General features: G+C 49.2%; 5 protein-coding genes across 5 annotated transcripts; 1 reads left to right on the plus strand and 4 right to left on the minus strand.

The window, feature by feature from the left end:
* Positions 1-195: 195 nt before the first annotated feature.
* Positions 196-4,873, minus strand: F4807DRAFT_415080 (ATP-utilizing chromatin assembly and remodelling N-terminal-domain-containing protein). Its single transcript, XM_047997011.1, has 8 exons — positions 4,639-4,873; positions 4,341-4,397; positions 4,219-4,284; positions 4,077-4,135; positions 3,998-4,016; positions 3,859-3,924; positions 2,068-3,803; positions 196-2,010 (listed from the first exon to the last, which is right to left on the minus strand). Exons 2-8 carry the CDS (start codon positions 4,341-4,343, stop codon positions 945-947), a joined length of 3,015 nt encoding a protein of 1,004 aa, XP_047856721.1. The 5' UTR covers positions 4,344-4,397; positions 4,639-4,873; the 3' UTR covers positions 196-944.
* A 986-nt stretch (positions 4,874-5,859) lies between these two features.
* Positions 5,860-7,833, minus strand: F4807DRAFT_415081 (glycosyltransferase family 57 protein). Its single transcript, XM_047997012.1, has 4 exons — positions 7,555-7,833; positions 7,205-7,477; positions 6,658-7,151; positions 5,860-6,608 (listed from the first exon to the last, which is right to left on the minus strand). The coding sequence occupies exons 1-4, from the start codon at positions 7,629-7,631 to the stop codon at positions 5,923-5,925; spliced, it is 1,530 nt and encodes a 509-aa protein (XP_047856722.1). The 5' UTR covers positions 7,632-7,833; the 3' UTR covers positions 5,860-5,922.
* A 320-nt stretch (positions 7,834-8,153) lies between these two features.
* Positions 8,154-10,195, plus strand: F4807DRAFT_415083 (concanavalin A-like lectin/glucanase). The gene is made up of 2 exons (XM_047997013.1): positions 8,154-8,725; positions 8,786-10,195. Exons 1-2 carry the CDS (start codon positions 8,613-8,615, stop codon positions 10,014-10,016), a joined length of 1,344 nt encoding a protein of 447 aa, XP_047856723.1. The 5' UTR covers positions 8,154-8,612; the 3' UTR covers positions 10,017-10,195.
* An 800-nt stretch (positions 10,196-10,995) lies between these two features.
* F4807DRAFT_450419 (metallopeptidase family M24-domain-containing protein) lies at positions 10,996-13,931 on the minus strand (the record flags this gene model as incomplete). Its single annotated transcript, XM_048000128.1, has 5 exons — positions 10,996-11,302; positions 11,762-11,890; positions 12,062-12,973; positions 13,052-13,178; positions 13,811-13,931. The coding sequence occupies 5 exons, from the start codon at positions 13,929-13,931 to the stop codon at positions 10,996-10,998; spliced, it is 1,596 nt and encodes a 531-aa protein (XP_047856724.1).
* A 1,042-nt stretch (positions 13,932-14,973) lies between these two features.
* Positions 14,974-18,265, minus strand: F4807DRAFT_457704 (fungal-specific transcription factor domain-containing protein; the record flags this gene model as incomplete). The annotated part of the gene is made up of 6 exons (XM_048001080.1): positions 14,974-15,816; positions 15,870-16,254; positions 16,310-16,942; positions 17,004-17,763; positions 17,822-17,892; positions 18,030-18,265. 6 exons carry the CDS (start codon positions 18,263-18,265, stop codon positions 14,974-14,976), a joined length of 2,928 nt encoding a protein of 975 aa, XP_047856725.1.
* Between the last annotated feature and the right edge of the window lie 2,470 nt (positions 18,266-20,735).

A 20,735-nucleotide genomic window follows, 5' to 3' on the forward strand; every position in this document is an offset into this window, starting at 1 on the left:
ATAGTCTAGAGTCTAGAGCCTTGTTAGGGAAGACCTCGTTCCTTAGGCGTATTCGTATTGCTTGCCGTTTTCGCAAGCAAGTCACTTCAAGATATGATTTGCTTCGACAAGACTTCAATGTACGTGAGAACTCAATGTTATGATCATGTCACTATATGGGTCAAGCGTATAAGACATCACAATTCACATGACACAATACGAAACCCCATTTTAATGACTGCTTAAAAAGTCATGGTTCCCAACAATTCTCTTGTAGAGCTTTCCTATCTACCTACCCAGAGCATCGAGCATCAGCAACGATTATCAAGTCCGCCCCCCAACCTCCCCCAGGGCTCTCTCTCTCCTCCTCTCCGTGTCTCATTTGTGCAATATGTACAATCCAGAGTATACCAACACTACAACTCCCCTCATCCCCACCCCCCCCCTTTCTCCTCCTTTCGCCACAATGCCAATTTTGCTCTGCTCTCTGCTCTGCGCCTTTGCCTTGCCAAGTATGAAGAAGTCGTCCACAACTATGACAAGAAAGGGGTCTATCGATTCGTAGCACATCGTCCAGAGAAGAGAAGAAGAAAAAAAGAAGTAGAAAAAAATCAGTTTGCCCTCCCCCCATCAAATCACCTCCTAAAACACCACACCCTCCCCAAGTTTAGTGTTGGTCAGCCTCCTCATAGACGCCTTGATCCCTACCCCCGTGAAACGCCATGCCAGCCTTGGAAAAAGATTTTCTCTACTCGTTGACCACTCTAAAATCATGCGTGTAGGGAAATAAAAGGGAAAAGACCGCCTTTTGTCGTTCATTCGTTCATAATAACTTTTATCTGTGCGTAAACGGGTCTATGTACTAGTGCTGAGAACTGAAAATTGTATAACCGTCCTGCACGTGTTCTGTCGTGAATTCGTCGTAAGAGTACCAAATATACTCAGGGAAGATGGCCGATGGTGAGTTAATTTCGGCCCTTGCGCGCTGTCTTGCGGCCTTTGGTCTTCGGTGGTGGAGGCGGCTCGCTGTGGAGGTGTCCAAGCTCTTCGATGGCAACGTTGTTAGTCCAATTGAGACAACGGAAATGTGTTGGCTCTGGGCTAGATTGCGCCTTCGTACGGGTTACCATTCGTTTCGCATCGCTCTTCCCGCTCTCCTTAGCAGAACCCTTCTCGTCCTCTTCGTCCGCCACACCAAGATATTTGGCTCGATTCTCCATATGCGCGACGATCTTGTCTTTGTAGAGAAGGATCTCTTTTCGCAGTTTACATTCGTTAAAACCTCGAGGGTCGAGCCAGTTCAAGAGCGAATCTAACTCGGCGGGATCCGAGTAGTAGCCCCATTGGGTTGCGTTGAATACGCTGGTACGGCCTTCCTCCATTTTCTTTCTCTGGGGTACAGTCATCTTGAACTTCGCCTTATACTCTTCCTGGTACTCTTCGGGCATGTCTATGTAACCCTCCCTTTCCATGTCGACGGGTCCTTGAACCCAGATGCAGCCGTTTGCGTAGCCCGCATCGGCCGTTGAACTGGTAGGCAACCCGCCATAGGGCATGCCGTTGCGCTCGAACCAGTAGTAGCGATTCCAGAACCGATCTTTCCCGAGGACCCGAGTTCGGGCGCAATCCGCTTCTCGGAGATCGTTGTCGATGACTGCTATTTCATCTTCGCACTTCTTGATCGTGTCCTGCTTTTTCTGTATGTCCTTGAGCAATCTTATGAATTGCTTGGATTGCTTAGGCAATTTAGCGGCGGCTAGCTCGGCCTCTTTCTTACGCTCCTGTTCTTCGCGCTTACGTTGACGTTCCGCAGCACGGTTGCCACCTCGTCGGGTGTTTCGGCGAGCATTGACATCTATATCGCTGTCCCCAGCATCTTCGCTCGGCTCTTCGGGAGATTCGTCAGCATCCACCATCTTGACATCGCCGTTGGTTTTCGGGACCTCGGCTTCCTCGGCCGGTGGCGAGGGAGGCATGTTCTCCGGAAGAAGAATCTTGCGTTGATCATTGAGACCTTTCAAGTCCTCGATCCTGCAAAACGAGTTAGTATATATCGCATATGTAATATTATGAGAAGTTTTGACATACGCTTGTTTTCGTTGGCGCTGCCACTCAATTTTCTCCTTCCTATAACCCGTCATAGTCTCGCCGCACTCTTCCATGTATCCGCGGAAGGCCTTAGTATCAACAGTCAACAGGCATATTATCCGAAGAGCGGAGATTCGAAGGTTCAAGTCAAGCTCGCTGTACTGCTGCCTGACTGTCTCCTGGCTAGGCTCAATGTCAGGCGGCACAAGGTGAGATAGTAACTCCTCGCAGGCCTCGGTGTATCGCGGGTTCTTAGACAACTGGTGTAAAAGTCCGACCACAATCAACTCCCAACCACCATCCTGGAAATTACGATCTCTCAACTGCTCAATCCAATCAAAGTTAGCCAAGACATCGGGAGCACGATGCTTGATCTCAGGTTCCGGACTCTTTTCTGCTGCTGCAGCCTCAGCCTTGATCCGCTCAGCCTCTAGTTTCGCCAGACTACTTCTAGTAGCGCGTCCCGTCGGCTTCGGTTCAGGTTCCGGCTCGGGGCTTGGAGACGCACTCTCATCTGGATCATCGTCATCATCCTCATCAAGATCTGGTAGGTCTACTAAAAGCTTTCCACCATCCTGTTCGGAGCTCACGATCTGCTTCAGAAGAGCGCAGTGAATCTCGGTAAATAATTGACAAGGGGTGTCCACATTGCTAACTTCCATTGCCTCCACAAAGTCGTCGAAGGTAAATGAGTCAAGCTTGTAGACTTCACAAAAGACGTTCAAAGTGTCCCAAGTCTCAAGCAATGGACCAATGGACTTCATCAAGATCTTGTCATTCTGCGCACCGCTGTCAATCACGCCTTCTGGCGGATCAGTGCACATAAACTTCAGTGTTGGACGAACATAGTCGTCACGTGGTTCAACCTGTAGATCCTCTATAGGATACTTGATAGGAGGAGGCGGGGGTGGCGCTTCCGGTTGAGGGTGAGAAACGAGAGGTGGAGGGGGCATGCTGTTCCGGAATGGAACAGGGAAATGGAAAGGGTTGTTTCCTGGTACCGGCGGAAGTGGCCCATGATTCTGATGATACATTCCGGGATCGTGATGGCCGTTAAGATCCTGGTGCGGAGGCTCGCTATGGTGAGTCTTTGCGGGCTTATGGTGACTCTTAGGGGCTGGTTTTAGCTCTGGTAATCGAGCAGGGCCAAAGCTCTGGAACGCAGCGCCTATTCCGTTCATCTCTTGAGCTCCGTTCATCGGGTGCGACGCTTTCTTCTGGGCTTGATGTTGCTTTCGCTCGAGCAACTTGTTGTCATATCGTAGATGAGGTGGTACTCGGGTATCAATGTGGTATTGCGCTGCAACGTCGTGCTTGACTAACCACGGCGCACCAGTCCATGCTTCTCTAGTGACCGTCTTCTTGATAAACGATCGAAGGACCGACTTGGTAAAAATCTTCCTATCCCGATAAATTTGACCACCATCCACTACTATTTCTCGATCGTGATGGCCATCCGTGCTTATGCTGTATCGCGAGAATGGTTGAGTAAGAGTTCCGTCGGGTAGTACCTTGCTTCCAAGACGAGCTTTATCTCTTACTGTCCCTGTCAAGCGTTCGCCGGTCTGTTGTTGAATCATGACTACTTCTCCTGGATAATAATCCGCCTTGAATTCATCATATACCATGTCGACTAGAGTATCGATTCGTGAAATCGTCTGAAACTGGACACGGCGCAGAACCGGGGCCTTTAGAGCTTCTGGGAAGGCTTGTTCGACCTCTTGAGCGCCATTAAGCTAATCTACTAGTTAGAGGAATCACGACGTATTCAGCGAGATCTAAAGCGCCTACCTCACTCTTCAAAGCCTCAAAAAACGTTAAACCAGAATGGCCGGTTATCTGACAGATAAATCGAGGCTATATATAGGTCAGCTAACAAATTAAGGCGCAAGGGGCAAAGGGGGTCTAGTCAAGACGCGAAGGTACGAACCTGGTTGTAAAAGTCCATCCTGCTCAAGAGTTAGTATAATGGTATAACGGTCTAGGTTTAGAGGTACATGTGTACTTACCGATTCAGATACTCTTCGTAAGTAACGAAGATTTCACCTGTCTGGTGAATACACCAGACCTACAAAGATCAAAGCTGTCAGTGGGGGTGATCGATGTGCACGATTGTGTAACAATGCGATATGTATAGTGTATAATACTTACCTCTGCAGATTCATCATCAACCGGCGGGGTCTGCAGAAACTGCACCGGCTTGCGTTTAAAAAGGACCTGTGAAATGTCAGCTGCTTTCGACCTCCCACGCAATTGCCCCGGTCTTTGCTTACCATTGTGGTTGTTGGCTACGTAAAAGCCAAGATTGTTAGCTAGCCGCACAATAAACCCTGCAAGGCTGAAAGTCAGCCTTCCGTAGCGCATACGACGTGTAAGTGGTTGTAAGTGGATTGGGTGGGCGAGGCGATGGATAAGGTGAAAGAATTTTAAGTGGTGGTAGAGCTAGGGCGATGTGCGATGTGTTGTTGTTGTGAAATTGGTGGAGCGTGGAAAAAAGAGGTAGGTGACGGCGCGGGAAGCGCAAGTTAAGATCGTGGGTAGGGGTAGGGTGTGATGGGGCGGGAGACTTACATGTGAAGTTGAGAGCAGTAGTTAAATGTTCGATAAGACGGACGCGGTTAGGAATCTGTAAGACGCGTCGAGAGCCAAGTGCATAGTCCAGTTTCGTGAAGCTGGTGGTGGTTGTAGCTGGGGGAAAAGCTTTCAAATGGCGGACGCGACGAAGGTTAGTTGTTGTAGTTGTTAAAAAGTTTTGAAGAAGACCTGGACGGGGGAGAAGTAAGGTCGACTAAAAATAATAAGGCGGAAGGGCAAAGGAGGAAGAAGGGGAACGCTACTCTCAGGTACCTTATGTATGGCGGGCGGGAAGTAGAACCAGACCCCGGGATGACGGGGGGTTAAGCCACTCAACTCTAATTTCTGATTGGCCAAACCCTCCTCCGCAGGTGGGTCTGATTCGCTTATTTGGGATGGGCCTCAAAGTCGTGTCCACCTAGATTAACCACTCCTACCTACCCCATCGTCACTCTCTACTCACTGAGATATCACAACAGAACTTTGCAACAACATTCTTATACTCATTCGGATCGCCTCCTCCAGACGATTCGAACGAGTACTCGATCAATCAATTTCTATCTCATTTCCGTAATATACCTCCCATATAAGAACAACCACCGATCCTGGGTCCAATGTGGGCTAGTTTATGCCAAATTCCCTCGATCTCAACAATGACATAGCAAGCTCGATTTCAAGTCAACCACGTGTCGGAACAGAACTCTGAGCATCTCAAATTGAAGCCTGCCTTCTCATTCGCCTAATTGGCAAACTTGACTAATTTCCGTCCAATATCAAGTCGAGTGCAGCTATATATCAACACTATGCCGTTCTAGTAACCTGCTTTTTATAATAAGTCGCGTAGAGACATTGATGCAGGAGATGCAGCAGAACTCCAAAGAACTCCTACCTTTCTCCAATGTAGTTTTCTGGTCTTTTCCGTCTTTAAAGCGTGCGTTGATTCGGACATCTTTGTTTGGGTATCCGCGTAGTTTGTTTAGACCAGCAGGCCGTTGGTGAGACTGGGCCTTACCTAGGTAGCAAGTATGGCAGGGAATTTTAGTCCCTACCCTACGTATGGTTGCCACCAAAACCAGAACAGCCCACACCCCCCTAGGTACCTTACGCGACTACTCAAAACCTGCCACCTGCCTTGCATAAAGGCAATCCGGGAATTCCGATAAACATATGTTATTGTTATCGGAAATACTACGAATCGCCATGGACACCATGACCAAGTTTTGAACAGGTCAATTCATTGAACTATAGAACTGTATATAATTGCTTTATGTATATTGGGCATTAAGACCGTACCAGTTCAGGGTAATCCGATGTAAAATAGACTACCATGAACCCTACCCAGCTACCAACCACTCCTATGGCCGAATAAGAGCTCATGAACATCAGGGGCAGGAATTCGTAGCTCTTGCCGAATACGACCTGGTGCATCAATGAACAGTATACAATCAGGGGTATGCTGATCGTGATATACAGAATAGCAAAACGATCAAAGAGAAAGAACCTCGGTCGCTTCGAAGCAGGCGCCGTGCGATCAAACACCATCAAGAATAGCACCAACCAGAATATCGTATAAACCGTCTTAATGGGGAACTCGGCCGGGGTGAAGAGTAGTGGGAAAAGCGAGACGTGGCCAGATACTGCCAAGGGACGGAACGCACTAAGATGCCGTCGATCCTTGAGAGCAATCAAGCTGAAAGGAATTATCACGAGAAGAATGGCTTTTTCATGAACGTGCCATCCAAATAGGAACGAGGAGTAGCCACAGAGAGTGACTGCGCCGATGAAAATATCCCATTTAGGACGTAAGAAGAGCTTCACCAGGGGTATAACCTGGAAGATGAGAGTGAGTGCGAAGCAGACCCTAGGAGTGATCTCGGGAAGCACCGCGAAAGCCGTATCCCCAACTAGACCTCTTGTGACGCTGTTGATAGCTTCCGTCTTGACCGGTAACCCCAACCGCGGCGCAACTAACCTTGTGAGTCAATAAGAATCGTAGATAGATTAGACAGGACTCACCGAATATCAAAACACGGTCCACAAAAGAATACATGGCCCACACGTTTGGAGCCCAGTACGCATGGCAAAGTCCACGGGAAAATGGAAAGAGTCGGCTCAGAATTTGTGGTATTTGGCTCTTGATGGCAAATGGACCGAATGCCAACCCAAATATGCTAAGGATACCGGACCCTAATTTCACGCAGTTGAGGAATTGGATTCGGAAGATGGAGTGGGACGAGAGACAGTAAGTCCTTAGAAGATAGACGAAATATGCTGGGGCAAGATAGAGATATATATGCTTCATGCATAAGAGCGCTGCGAATACGAGACCACTGACTAGGAGGCCGGACTTGTGTCTGGCCAAAACCAAGGACAGGATCAGGACGCCATACATAGCTCCGTTGTACTGGAAGTGAATGTGGTCTATGATGAGAAGACCAGGAGAAAGGAGAACCGAGATTGCCGCAGCTTGGGTTGCGCGCTTGGTAACTCCATGCGAAAACTCGACGAACCTGTAGTTATATCAGTATAACGAACCAAGAATCAAGCATCTCTCGAACCATACAATTGCAGAGCATATACTAACAACAGCTCAGTAGCGATGACGGTAAACCTTTGAAAATATACTGTCTGCCAACTGTCGTACTCCAGGTTGTAGACCCGAAGCATGGCTGGATCAGCCAGCTTCGCAACCTGAGAAAGAATCCATTCGAAATATGCGAAGAAGGGCGGATAGTCAAGAGTCCATTCAGAAGTCTTTTCATAATACCATTCCCATATAGGTAGGCTATTCGTAATAGCTAGCCAATTCCGATGCACCTCGAAGTCGGTGGATTTGCTTGGGTAAGTGTCAATCGCTGTATTTCCCTTCGTGATGGAGACAAGAAACAAAAGTCTTGGTGCAACACGACTTACTATGCAGGGAAGAGGAGGATCTTAAAAGCAGTCGCAACTACTGCGCACTGCGCAATAGTAGGGTATATTTCAGTCATTTAGACTTGGAGTCATGACACGTCTCGGCGCTTTATAATCTCCTAGATGAGTGTTTTGGGATGTGGTTTGGGGACCGTCACGACGAAACAAAAGAAAAGAAGATGAGATTGGTGGTTGTGGTAGCGTCGTACTTGGGTAGCTTCCAAGTTCGAAGAATTGAAGTCAATTGAGGCTAGGATACCTGGCTCCACAGTGATCGGTACGTACTTTTACCGATGTGCGACATCTGTCAAGAGAAAATCCATCAAAAATCGACAGTACTATGTAGTACCAGGAAAGGGTCCGTGCGTATGTTTAGTCGATCAATTATTCTAGTATTGACTCGATCGAGAAGACCAATGGCGCATGCCGCACAGCTACCGCCTTGCCCGCCCTTGCCCGCCATACCCTGACATAACACAAAGCAGGGGTTAAGTACAAGGTACTCGACATGTCGCAGCGACGCTAGCGTGAAGGAGGTACTCAGGTACCGACGGTTTCAAGCTTCTTTAGCTTTGGACTAAAACTGCTACACAGCTGCACCCTATCCGGGGAACTTGAGAAGGCTGAGGATTTTGAGAACTGTCCACCTTGCATAATCTGTTTGTCGATGCTCTTTTTTATTTTTTCCCGTTTCCCATCTTCTAATAGCCTACGCCGCATTTTCTTCATTTTCCTCATGGCCAATGCTCTTCAGTGCTTCTACTTGAAATAGGAGGGTTCCAACGGTTGTCTCTCCTTAATTCTTTACTCCAATTCTTGGGTATTAAGCTCCCCACATATCCTGAGCTACGCCATAGGAACTAGAAATAGCTTGGTGCAAAGTGTCCTCTAACGAGCATCACGAATATCACGAACATTCCCTTGAAATACTACTGACTTTTCGCATTCTCCTACCACCAAGGAAAAGACTAATCCCTCAATTTATCCTCCAATATACCCTGTTCAAAAGTTTCAAGATCGTCTTACTTCGTTAATTTTGCCCTATTCCTGGATTCAGAATGCGTTTGTTCCAATCGTCAACCCTAGCTTTTGGGTTGGCTACAACTGCGAAGCTCGTCGATGCGCAGGCACAATTCCTTGTCAACGAGCTGAGCTTTGGCTACACTGGCCGGTATGCTTTTTTTTTTACAATGGATATATCTCTCGATACTAGGGACTAATTCGACTATAGAATAAACGATCGAGGCCAAGCAACCGTGCCAGGCTTCTCCATACAGGGCACCCCAGACGTCCCCGAAGTCCTCTCCAATAAAGTCATCCTAACGCCGCCACATCCCGGTAACACTCGAGGCGCGATATGGGCTGACCAACAAAACAAATATCAAACGTGGGTAGCTGACGTCGACTTCCGGGTGAACGGACCTGAGAGGGGGAGCGGTAACCTCAACATCTGGCTTGCAAGGCGAGGAAACCAAGAAATTGGTTCATCCAGCGTTTATACCGTCAACAGGTTTGATGGTTTGGCCCTCGTTATCGACCAGCACGGCGGTTCGGGTGGAATGATCAGGGGTTTCCTAAATGACGGAACTACCGATTTCAAGGCGCATACGAGCGTCGACAGCCTAGCATTTGGGCACTGCAATTATCCATACCGCAACCTAGGTCGACCCTCTCAAATTAAGCTTAGACAGACACATCAAGTGTTCAAAGTCGAGGTGGATGGTCGGCTATGCTTCGAGAGCGATAAGATCACTATTCCGCCTGGATATTACTTTGGTATCACGGCCGCGGCAGGAGATAACCCGGATTCCTTTGAGATATTCAAGATGGTGACCATGACCGAGAACCTCGAAGCTAAGCATGATGCGCCTCCGCAACAGCAAGGACAACCCATGCAAAATCAAGCGCAAGCACAGACGAGCTACGGCCGCAAGGCTAACCAGAACAACGGCAACGGCAATGGCAATGGCAACGCAGATCCGTTCGACGATTCTATTCCTGATGCTAATGCTGATGCTATCACGAGTTCTAAGGCTCAGTTCGCAGACCTCCACAACCGCATACAAAGCACCAACCATCACCTATCAAGTATCTTCCGGCAGGTCGCGGGTTTGAATAATGTTGGCGAAAAGAGACATGAGGAGACTTCGAAGGCCATCAACGACGTTAAACAGTTGTTATACAAGTTAGATAGGCTTGAGTCACTTCAGAACGAGATCACCAAGCTACAGCGAGATCTACGCGACATGCGAAGCGATATCAACCTTAAGGTCAAAGACTCGGAGCACGCAGTAAAGAGCTTCATAGGCACCAACCATGGCAATATGTTGGAACACGTGGCCGTCCAAGCTGCTCCACGACACGGAAAGCTCATATTCGTCATCATCGGAAGCCAGATCTTAATAGTGGCCGCCTACATCTACTACGAGAGGAAGAAGACCCTTCCCAAGAAGTACCTATAAATAGTTACTTTGATCACTTAGGGGTAATCGTTTAGACAGACTTCGGCTTCGGTAATCGGGCGAGATGCGGCGTAGGGCATTGTATAAAAAAAGTATTTGGATCCATGGATGTGGGATTAAATGTGGCATCGTTGCTTGTCTTTTCCGTAGCGCATGAATTTGAACCATTTGGAAGCGTGTTCTTTTTTGCCCTGAACTAATATGTAATATGTATGTAGTGTACTACTATGTGTAAGTAGCTTCACGCAGGTGAGTTTTTATCTATCTACTGATGTGGTAACCAGGACACCGCCGCAAAAAAGAAGCTAACAAATAGATCGTGTGAAATACGGCAGTACGCATGTGTAGTAAATTAGAGGTCCTGAAACCCTCTTCATTTAAAAAAAAAAGTGCCAAAGATATCGAAGAAGAAGAGAAAAAGCAACTCCAGACGACCTAAATAATCCGTATGCAGACCAAGTAGAAGAGAACCAAAACCAAAAAAAAAAAAAAAAAAAGCATGAAAGCAAGAAAAGAAATACATCGAGATACAGTACAAGTTATGCTTCATGCTTATATGCTTTCCAGACCAATGCAAAATAAATGTTTCCATCGCTTTTTTTAGACGAAAAAGTGAACAAAAGAAAAAGAAAACGAAGAATAATAAAAAAACGAACGCCTAGTATGCTGTCATCATGCATCCATCCCCTCCTCCTCTCTTCACCCCGTCCCTTCGTGAGCCCCCTCCCCCTTTCCACTTCATTCATCGTATACATCAACTGCAACGTCAAGTCGTGTATGTGTGTATGTACGTATGTATGTTTCTCCCCACCCTGTCATCTCCTCTCCGGCATATATATATATACCCATTGAAGTATGCAGGTATATGAGGTCGTAGGTGTGTAGTCGCGTAGGTATATAGACGCGTAGATCTCGTACCTACCTACCTACCTACCTTGCCACGCAAGAATCTGCATCTAGGTAGGCAGGTCCGCAAACCTCACGCATACCCCATCATCCGCAACAACTCGTTCCCCTTGGGCGCCGTGGTAAGCACCTCGCACGCCGTATCGGTAACCAGCACGCAGTCCTCGACGCGCACGCCGCCGACGCCCCAGTAGCGGTCCAGCACCGCCGGGTCGATGTACCGCGCGTGCTCCTCGCGCCGCAGGAAGTACGCCTCGATGTACGGCTTGCAGAAGTACACCCCCGGCTCCACCGTCACGATCATCTGCGGCTGCAGCGTGTTGTGCGTCGCCCGCTTTCCTGCCCCCGCACCCGCGCCCGCATTCTTCTTGTTGTCTGTACTGTTGCTTGTGTTTGCGTTTGTGCTTGCGCTGGTGTTGCTGCGCTTGATTTGTGATTGTTGAGTTTGGTTTTGGTTTTGCGATTGGGATTGGTGGTGTGGATGATGGTGCGAGTGGTGCGAGGCTTGTCTTTGCGGCTGCAGTTGTGCGGGAGGGTGGTTCTGCGATAGCTCTTGTAGCTGCGCGGGCGTGATGGTGTTGGCGCGCTTCGGAGGTGCGAAGGGTGGCGACGAAGTAGACGTCCTCGGGGGCCCGTTGCGGGTCGGCGAGCCGTTGGACGACGACGCGGGGGAGCTGGGTTGTGGTGTTGATGGGGCTGCCTCGGGGATGGGAGACGGGATGGATCGCGGGGGTAGGGGTGGTGCGGTCCCGTCTTGTGAACTTGGCGGCGTGGTGGTCGCCTGTTGTTGTTGTTGCTGCTGGGAGATACCGCTACTCATCGTCGTGCTGCTCGTCGACGCGGGAGGAGGAGGCGGCGCCTCAGCCGCGGCCTGCTTGATCATGGCGCGCACGCTCTGGGGGCCGATGGGCCTTCGCTTGCCCCACATGCCCTCGCCGGCGGGCCTCAGGAGGTCTCTGCTAAGAACGCTAGGAAACACATTTAGCCCACTTCTCTGACTAGTTATACTACTACGACGACGATCACGACTCTGACAAAGGAAAGGAGGCTCGGGCGCGTTCGCGTCCTGCCTCGAGGAAAGGAAGGGGACGGGTTTGAAGGGGGTAATCGGGGTGGGGAATAAAGAAGAAGAAACCAACTCGTGAACGTCGAGGCCGACGTGGTGGCCCAGGCCGTGCGGGAAGAAGGCCGCGCCCGTGCCGTTCTTGAAGATCTCCTCCGCGGTGCCGCCCTTGAGCACGCCGAGCTCGAGCAGGCCCTCGACGGCGACGAGCGTCGCGTGCAGCTGCAGGTCGCGGAAGACGACGCCGGGCTTGATGCGCGCAATGCACTCGGCCTGCATGCGGTGCACGAGCTCGTATACGGCGCGGGCCTCGCGCGTGAACTGCGAGCGCGGGCCTATGGGTAGCGTCCGCGTCACCTCGCTGGCGTAGCACGACCACTCAGCCCCAGCATCGAGCACTACGAGCTGCCGGCCGATCAGCGACTCGTTGTTGGCGCCGTAGTGCAGCGTCGAAGCGTTAGGTCCGGAACCCGCGATCACGGGGTACGCCTGGGTCTTCGCATTGGCGGCAGTGCAGGCCGCGATGAAAGCGGCTTCGACCTCGCACTCGTTCTTGAAGGCAGCCGCCTTCTTAGCGACGACGCGGTGGGCGTTCGACGAGATGTCGTTGGCCCTCTTGATCATGGCGACCTCGTACTCGCTCTTAATCAGCCTCGCCTCGTCCATGGCGGGTTGCAGGGACGAGACGTCGATCTTGAGGCTCGGCCGCATCTGCTCGAAGCCTTCGAACTTGGGCAGCTGCGAGGGCCGCAGCGCGTACAGCGTCTTGACGGTAGCCAGACGCGCGCTGAGGTACTGGGCTAGCTCGCCGACGTACTTGACATCGTGGACGTCGGACTGCGAGAGGCAGTCGTCGGGCGAGGGCGTGTTCCCGAACCAGAGAATGGTGGCGGGAGGCGTAAACGGAACCCACAGAGTAAGTTTATCCGCCGCAATGTCGTATGTGACGCTGCAACCAGGGAAGTCTGCTCCGGTCAGGTAGTAGAAACTAGGTGCTTTGGTCAGTATTTGCTGTATATGTATATATATGGGTTGATCCCGTTGGATGAATGTGCAGGATACTTACTACCGTCGCTGCCGAAACGGCGGTCCCTGATCCGAATCTTCCCATGTCGATTCTAGCTGGCCGGGCAAGTAGATGAGGCCATTGTCGGTGCCAAGTTCTTTGGCAACTTTCCTCGCGTGTTGTTTCGCTAATCATGGTTAGAATATCCCTTCAAACTTATGAAGCTCGGGAAGCAAATTGAAAAACTCAAAGCAAGGCAATGTCAATACTGTGACGGACAATTGAAATGATTTTTGTTCGGGCATGGAATACGGTGAGTTAAGATGAGATAGCTCAGCACATGCTACACTGCTCGATCTATAAAGGGGACTAGGAGAGGCGGGATGATTGAGGATTGAGGATGAGGATTAAGGGGTCTAGGGTCACCCCTAGGCTTCACCGCCCGAACATTGAAGCCGCAAACAAGTGAGTGTATGGAATGAATTACAAGTCTCGAGACGGTTGATGCATAGTCCTAGAAGATGGATCATGGAGCCGACCTGCAACTCGAGGGAATAAGACGTAGAGACTCTCAACTCACCGGGATATCTCTTCGGACCCTCGCCATCTTTAGCCTCCAATTCCGCAACGTTGTTGACCTCGACAGATCTGCGGGCCACATCGGTTAGTGGTAATTTAGATATAAAAGGGATGGTCAAGGCAACGGCGACGGCGGCCGACACTGCGCTTTGCAGGAGGCTTTTTGTCCTGCACTTGACGTGATCCCGGAAGTTGTGGTTGTGGTTGTGAGTGTGAGTATGGGGATCCATCTTAGGAGACGGCATGAGGACGGAAGGGTATTGCTAATGTTAGCAATGGGAATCTGGGATGGCGTTTTCACATACAGAGCGTCGAATTCCTCGACGACCACCAGGTCGTGGTCTATATCTATAGCTTCCATCTTGACTGACTTTCTCTCTTCCTGATGTTTGTTGTTTTTCCAACGAGTAGAGCAACGACAGCATCGTCGGTGGGGTGGGATTGTTGTACACGTTCGGCGATTAGGTAACCCCCGGGCGTGCTCGTATCGAATCGTTAAGGCGGTGATCTCATTTGGCGACATGGGCTTATGCAGCCGCTTAGCTGGTTCAGCCTGGTTGGAGCGGTCTCACGTGGCGGAGTACGGTTCGCGTCTGGCCAAAATACCTATAGCTACTTTACACGTGCGGTATGGATAATTACTCGAAACACTGAAGACCCTCCCAGACCAAATGACCTCCAGTAAGGCCGTCGTGCAGCCCCTGAGGCAGCCCGAAATACCTTAAGGGGCAGGGGTTGTCTGATGGGACCTGATGGAACCGGATGGGACTGGAGATCCCGCTTCTTGGAAAACATACTTCTACGCCGATATGCCCACTTGTTCTCCACCTACTGGGCCAACAAAATTCCTCTCGACTCCGCCGCTTCGTCCATCTGTTCATCTCTTGTTTTGCATCGGACGTGAACCGACAAAGGTTGGGCATATGGAGTGCTTAGGCGAGCATCGTTTATGATGCGTTATGAGCGAGATCGCTACGATGGCCCGTCCTGATATCACCAAATACGCACCTCCGACACCACCCTTCATTAAAATAACGTGTAGAATAGCATACCTGTCAAGCTGTGCGTTTGACTCGCGCCGATCTATGTATGTACATCTTCCACCGTAATAAGTGGCGAGGCACTATCCCGCCGAATATCTTAAGATCACCATTGCCGCTGTCGTCGAGATAACGAGACTCGACGCAAACCTCGAGCACCTTGTTTTCTTTAGCATAACATCCATATTACGAAAAATTGCCATCCGGAATATGAAAGGGCCCATAACCGGCACCGCCAAGCAATAATTTGCTTTTTGATTCCCCCCCAAACTCCAAAAACCTTCGGTCGTCTAAGAAGCAAAGATTCGCAGATATGCCAGTGTCACACACATGCAGAGGGGTATCCTTTCTCTATTCATAAACCTAGTCCATTCCATGTTGGGAAAACGATCCATGCCACGACGTATTGGCCAGTAGCCCATCCATATCCCCCGATTGTTGGCCCCGTCGCCGCACCGAGCGTGACTGGCCCGACTGTAGATGAGATTGCGGCTGCGAGGGCCTGTGCTCAATAGCGTGCATCTGCAGGAGCATCGGGTCCGAGTACATCTGGGCTGGGAAGTTGAATCCTGGCTGAGCCTGCGATTGCATTAAATATGGAGGTAGTGGTCCCATAAGTTGCCCCTCGATACCTTCATAAAAATTAGGTATGTAAAACTGAGAAGGGTCGTGGTGTGACAGGTCCCCCGGGCTATTATCGGCAACGTTACTTTGGTGAGTACCAAAGTCGACCTGAGGCTGGTTGGGATACGCCAAGGGATCATCCGAGGGGAACATCACCGCATCCAACTCGTGGATCGGATTACCGGCGCTGAATTCCTGGTGCTGCAAATCCATCGGACTAGGCTCATGTAAGGCTGCGGCAGTCACGGAACCGGGGGACGGTATTGTTAAATCTAACGGCGAAAACTGGAAACCGGAAGAAAATGGGCCGCCGAGCTCTGGCTGCGGCAAAGGAGAGTCGTTGATTGAGATATCTTGGTGGATGGGCCTAGCAGGAGCCTTCCCGGCCTTTTTCGACGAAATACCCCGAGATCGACTAGTTGCATCGGATTGAGGGTTTATTGACTCAGTGGAATATATCGAAGGATGTGCCAGTAGGGTGTTGATACTATCCTTCGACGCCCCTGACGCGGGCCGTTTTCGAGACGGTACGGTCCGTGCTTTCACTTGCTTGAGGTTATCCGGTAATTGGTCAAAAAGCATCTTGCTCAAGATTAGTGACATAACACCAGCGCGCTTACGAAGCCCCAACTTACCACTAAAGAGCTTGATATGCGGTCCGCAACCATACTCTTCCCGGAAAGTTCACTAATCATCTCTTTGCCCGCGACAGCATCCGCAAGTATCTCCATAGATCCAGACTTATCCTGGTTCTCCAACACGAAGAAGACCAAGGTTATGATGGCGAAGAATTCGGTGAAAAGGGTAAACCAATAAGGCCCGACAAGAGGAACTTGCTTCCGCATTTCTGTTCCAATGTGCACGATATTCCGGGCGACGCTGATACCAGCAGCTCCACAGGCGTACGCACGCTCATTCACTTCCTTACCAGCAGAGATACGCGGGGAAACGTAATGCAAAAATGGCCTGTATAACACCATCTGCACATGGGCGTAAGTAAACCTCAGGAGATTTCGCACTCTAGAACACTGCTTAGTAAAACTCAGGGATGATTTCATTTAATATGGGTTCTTACCGGACAACTTCGACAGGACCTTCAGGATCCGGCCGCCAAGTATATGGCAAGTCCTCGTTCCACCCTTGAAGTTCTTTCTCCATTTCTTTGATTTTCCCGTAACTGATCATGTAGGATGCATAGGGTTCTCCAACACCTTCAGCCTCGTTCTGATCAATGCTCTTCAATGGATAAATATTCTTTACAACTTTACTCAGAATATCCATTAACCTCACATGAGCGTTGAAAGCTTCGAAGAAGGAGGGCGTCCCCGGAGGTGGGACGAGTATTTCGTCCTTCGTGATATATTCGTCGTCCACGGGAGTCGGTAAAGGTTGATCGATATCCTCGTCATTGAGGAGTAACGGAAAACCTAGCAGTGCTGACACGTAAGTGTCCATTTGTCGACATATGTAGAATACTCTTCGTCTCGTTTCGGCTTCTATGGGATTTATCTTGATGTGTGGTAGGTGTCGATGTAAGCCCATCCTCAGAGCGGATCGTAAGGCAATCCCGACAAAGCCATAACAGGTGCTTAGATTTGATATCGATTGGATAAATAGTATCATAAAGAGCAACGCTTGAAGCGACGTCAGATCTCGACACTCAGTAATATCCTGCAGTAGCATCCTTGCCGTGCTATAATACTTGATCCTAAAACCCACAAGTTAGTTGACCTGAGCTATGAATCTCGTAGGAGGGGCTATAATATTACGCTTCGTCGACCGCAACTTTGTAAGGCGGGGTGTCCGAGCCGTTATCGTCGGGCATATTGTACATGCAGCCGAGTGCCATGACAGAATATGCGAGTGCTAAACTCCTTTTGTCTTCCTTTCCAAATGCACCTGCCCGTTTTTCATAGAGCTCGTCCAACATTGCATAGAAAGAAGGGATGTGGACGATTCGCAAGAGACATGTCGCATTATGGAGTGATTCAGAGCACAGCGCGAGTGCCCTTTCTTTTGAAGGTAAATCATATCTATTCGCGCCGTGATTCTGAGGCGTCCGCGAGCTGGACGAAGACCTCGGCGTGGGAGAATCGAGAGTAACAATGCCGGTAGGTCGGGGTGGACGGGGAAGGAATGGTATTTGATAGTCTCTGCCCAGAAGACCACGGAAATGGTCCTTCATTCTCTTAAAGAAGACCGATCCGGAGGAGGTTCCGTGGAAATCATAGTCGCCCCTTTCGTCGAGGTCGAGTTGGCCAACAGTTTCGATCATAGAATGCAGCTGGGCATCCACGGAGGATGACGAACCAGACTGCTTTCCCTTGGTTGCAGCAGCCCGGATTCTAGCCTGCTCACGGATACGGAATTCTTGTTGAACAGCAGGATCCAGACTTGGGTCGTTAAGGTCGACATCCGGCATGAATTTGCGCAACAACGTTTCTGCTCTGGATAGTTTATTTTCCAGCGCCTCTATATATTGCGGCGCTGGATTTCTACGCCTATTAGAAGGCTTATCGTAGGTACAATCTAAGGGGAAAATATCAGCCAGGCTAGGAAATAGCAAATTAGAGAATGTAAAGGTTACCATAGCTATACACCTGGCAATGAGTACACGGTTGCTTGCCATCGCATTTGATCTTTTTCCTACGACATTCACTAGGAAAATAAGTTAGCGGTCATGCTGCTAATTGGTATTTAAGCTTCGGAGTATTATGCGACTTCATATAATTTTCATGAAAACGGTTGTGCTCGACAAAGATATCAAAAGGGGGGGTTGGCTTGAATTTACATACTCGCATGCGCGCGTGACCCTCCGGCGCTTCTGGAGAGGAATAGACGAGGACTCGCTGGCACTCCCAGCGCGGTTCCCTTGAGCTCCAGACGCCGGGGTGTCACCAGCAGGAGACTCGGTCGCTAGAGCTTGCAAGACAGAATCCTCATCATCGGAGGCTTGGCTTTGTGCAGATTCGGGCTTTACAGATGCTGCGCGATTCGCCGGAGGCTGTGAAGAGCGAGAAAGAGGAGACATAGCCGGCTGGTTGTGGGTGCCGAAGATGGCACCCTTCTCGACAAGATGAAAAACAGACCGTTGTCGTCACCTTCTTTCTCAATTTCTTCACTTGTCCGAGGGATAAGGCGTATGTTCCCGACGCATTTTCAAAGTTACTCGCTGCTCCTAGATGAAACGTTCATAAATTGACGAATGCTAAGACGCGGAGCACAGAAATGAAGATATCTATATAAAGATATGTTAGTTTCACATGAGGGATTCGGTCCAATTGAACCCTCATAAACGAGCGCAATGATTAAATGAGTGGATTGAACTATGACCAAGAAATGATTCGAAAGTAAAGCGATAGGGTAGAGGAAAGGAAAAGAGTAGAGATAATTGTTATCTGTGCATTGCTGATCGAAGAGAAGAAGAAAAAAAAGTGTAGGTCAAGTAAGGTAAGACCGGGGTGTGATAGGTAGTTGGTGGCTGATGTAGGTAACGCACACAGGTAGTAGCAGTACCTAATAGCACACAGAGTGCGCGAGTTGCCAAGATTAGGCCTGTGAAATAGCACTTGAGCTCTGTAGGGCCCAAAGCGCTAGGTAAGGCTAGTCTCGCTATTACGTATGCCTGGGGTAAAGTCTTCTCTTTCTCCTCTTGTTTGGCTGAAGAGGATTGGATCTCGGAGAGACAGATTGCATCTGCAGGGCTACAGCGCTGCAGCGGGCGAGGGTATGTGCCGGGAAAATACCATGGAAAATACCTTACCTACCGAGCGAAGATTTGTCGCGTCTGTTTGTCTTGTGGTGAATGTGGGTGACGGATGGAGACACAGATCAGATTGAATTGAAATGAAGAAAAAAAGAAAACAAATGAAAGCAAGGTGGTCGGAAGAACCCGATCGGTCCTATGTTCAAGGAGGTCCAAGGATGTCCAAGGCTGGGAAAATAGAAGCCGATACTGACTAAGGCCCGGGAGGTTTGAATATCTGATGCAGGATTAGGGACTAGGATATCGGGATATCTCTCTTTCCCCCTCTGATATTAGAGGAGTAGCACTTGAGGTGATGAAGTTGGCGGAAGTGCAGAGTCAATTCGGCCCTAGAGGCATTTCATTCAAGGGGAGAGACGATGGAACGCTCAGGAAGACGTGGTGGCTCAAGTGGGGATGGCTTTCTAGAAAGATTGAGGTCCAGGTCAAGTTCAGGCCTTAGGTTCTTACAATAGGGTCTTGAGAGTGTTTGGGTTAGGTGGACTTGGTTGGACTTGGATGGACTAGAACCGGCCAAAACGGCTTGGGGGTGGGTACATATGTACCTGTATGTAAGGCGCACATGGATGGTGGTAGGGGTAGGTACCTACAATTGGGACATCCAGGACATGGGACAATTGGGAGATGCTCTGCAAAGTAGGCGCGGGGCCGCCGAAGCTTTGAGCTACGAGCTACCCAGGTACATGCAACCGGGAAATGCTAAGGAAATGCACAGCGTGGGAAGCACGAGTCACGACGGACAAGATATGGCAGGTTCAATGGGGATCATACATAATACATACCTAGGTACGTGTATATCTAAGATACATCAACCTAAACAGGCACAGCGGTTGATACATAGTACATATAAAAAGCAAATATGGATATCAATATCTCACTTACATGACTGTGACTCCATTACATACATGCGTATCTCCTCGGATACCATATTCAAAGAATCTTGGGCGTATGTTAGATCATAGATATGTATAAACACTAAGAGAACATATGTAGAAGATCTATAGGTTATTATACGTATCGTCAATAACATTAGTTTAACCATTTAAACTTATCGACACCATGGGCAGTCATTGCTTGTCGTCAAAAGCTATTCTTTTTGTTATCGAGTTAAAGCAGCATCCCGCCCTTTGTGTAAGCTCACATGTAGGTCAGGCTTGGTGTCTTTATACTGGAGCATTCATTTCCAATTACATGTCCCCATCGCATTATATGTGACCGTGGATACAACTGGAGGCCTCTGAGCTTTATTGCCTACTAGGTACTATGTAGGTCAACAACAATATACAGATTATCATTTTTCCCAAGCTTATTTAGGAGAGCAGTATCATTATAACAACCCGACAAACTCAGATCATTCATTCTTGAGCAATCATGCATAGCACTTTTGTTACCATACTTGAAATCAGGTAGGTTCTGGTGTATCAATTGTCTTAGGAGGTAGCTTGGTCTTCGGGTCTGTCTCGGTGTTGAAAGATTACTTACATGAAGTTGATGACAGGAAGTTACTTAACCCCTTTCATTACGTACGAGGCTGAAGTTGCTTAATTATGACCTTCGAGCTCATTCACTTCTTCCTAGACCCTAGCAGTTGAATCCCTAAGTTTCTTAGTTGTTAAGTTTCTAATGCCATGAGCTGCATGAGTAGCTTGTAACCCCAATGTTTGTGGCTTGTGTATTCTGCTATATGTTACATTCTTACTCGATGATATGATAACTTGATATGCTATGTAGGAAG

Source organism: Annulohypoxylon truncatum (assembly GCF_022578515.1).
Source record: "Annulohypoxylon truncatum strain CBS 140777 unplaced genomic scaffold F4807scaffold_7, whole genome shotgun sequence".
In the NCBI taxonomy this organism is placed as follows: domain Eukaryota; kingdom Fungi; phylum Ascomycota; class Sordariomycetes; order Xylariales; family Hypoxylaceae; genus Annulohypoxylon; species Annulohypoxylon truncatum.

Bases quoted from the DNA above. Each gene is read 5' to 3' on its own strand.
- F4807DRAFT_415083 (XM_047997013.1), top strand. From the start codon at position 8,613: ATGCGTTTGTTCCAATCGTCAACCCTAGCTTTTGGGTTGGCTACAACT. The intron at 8,726-8,785 runs GTATGCTTTTTT...ATTCGACTATAG, and splicing joins AGCTTTGGCTACACTGGCCG to AATAAACGATCGAGGCCAAG.
- F4807DRAFT_415081 (XM_047997012.1), bottom strand. From the start codon at position 7,631: ATGACTGAAATATACCCTACTATTGCGCAGTGCGCAGTAGTTGCGACT. The intron at 7,478-7,554 runs GTAAGTCGTGTT...CACTTACCCAAG, and splicing joins ATCCTCCTCTTCCCTGCATA to CAAATCCACCGACTTCGAGG. The intron at 7,152-7,204 runs GTATGGTTCGAG...ATATAACTACAG, and splicing joins TTAGTATATGCTCTGCAATT to GTTCGTCGAGTTTTCGCATG.
- F4807DRAFT_415080 (XM_047997011.1), bottom strand. The intron at 4,136-4,218 runs GTAAGTATTATA...TGATCTTTGTAG, and splicing joins TTGATGATGAATCTGCAGAG to GTCTGGTGTATTCACCAGAC. The intron at 2,011-2,067 runs GTATGTCAAAAC...CTCGTTTTGCAG, and splicing joins CAGCGCCAACGAAAACAAGC to GATCGAGGACTTGAAAGGTC.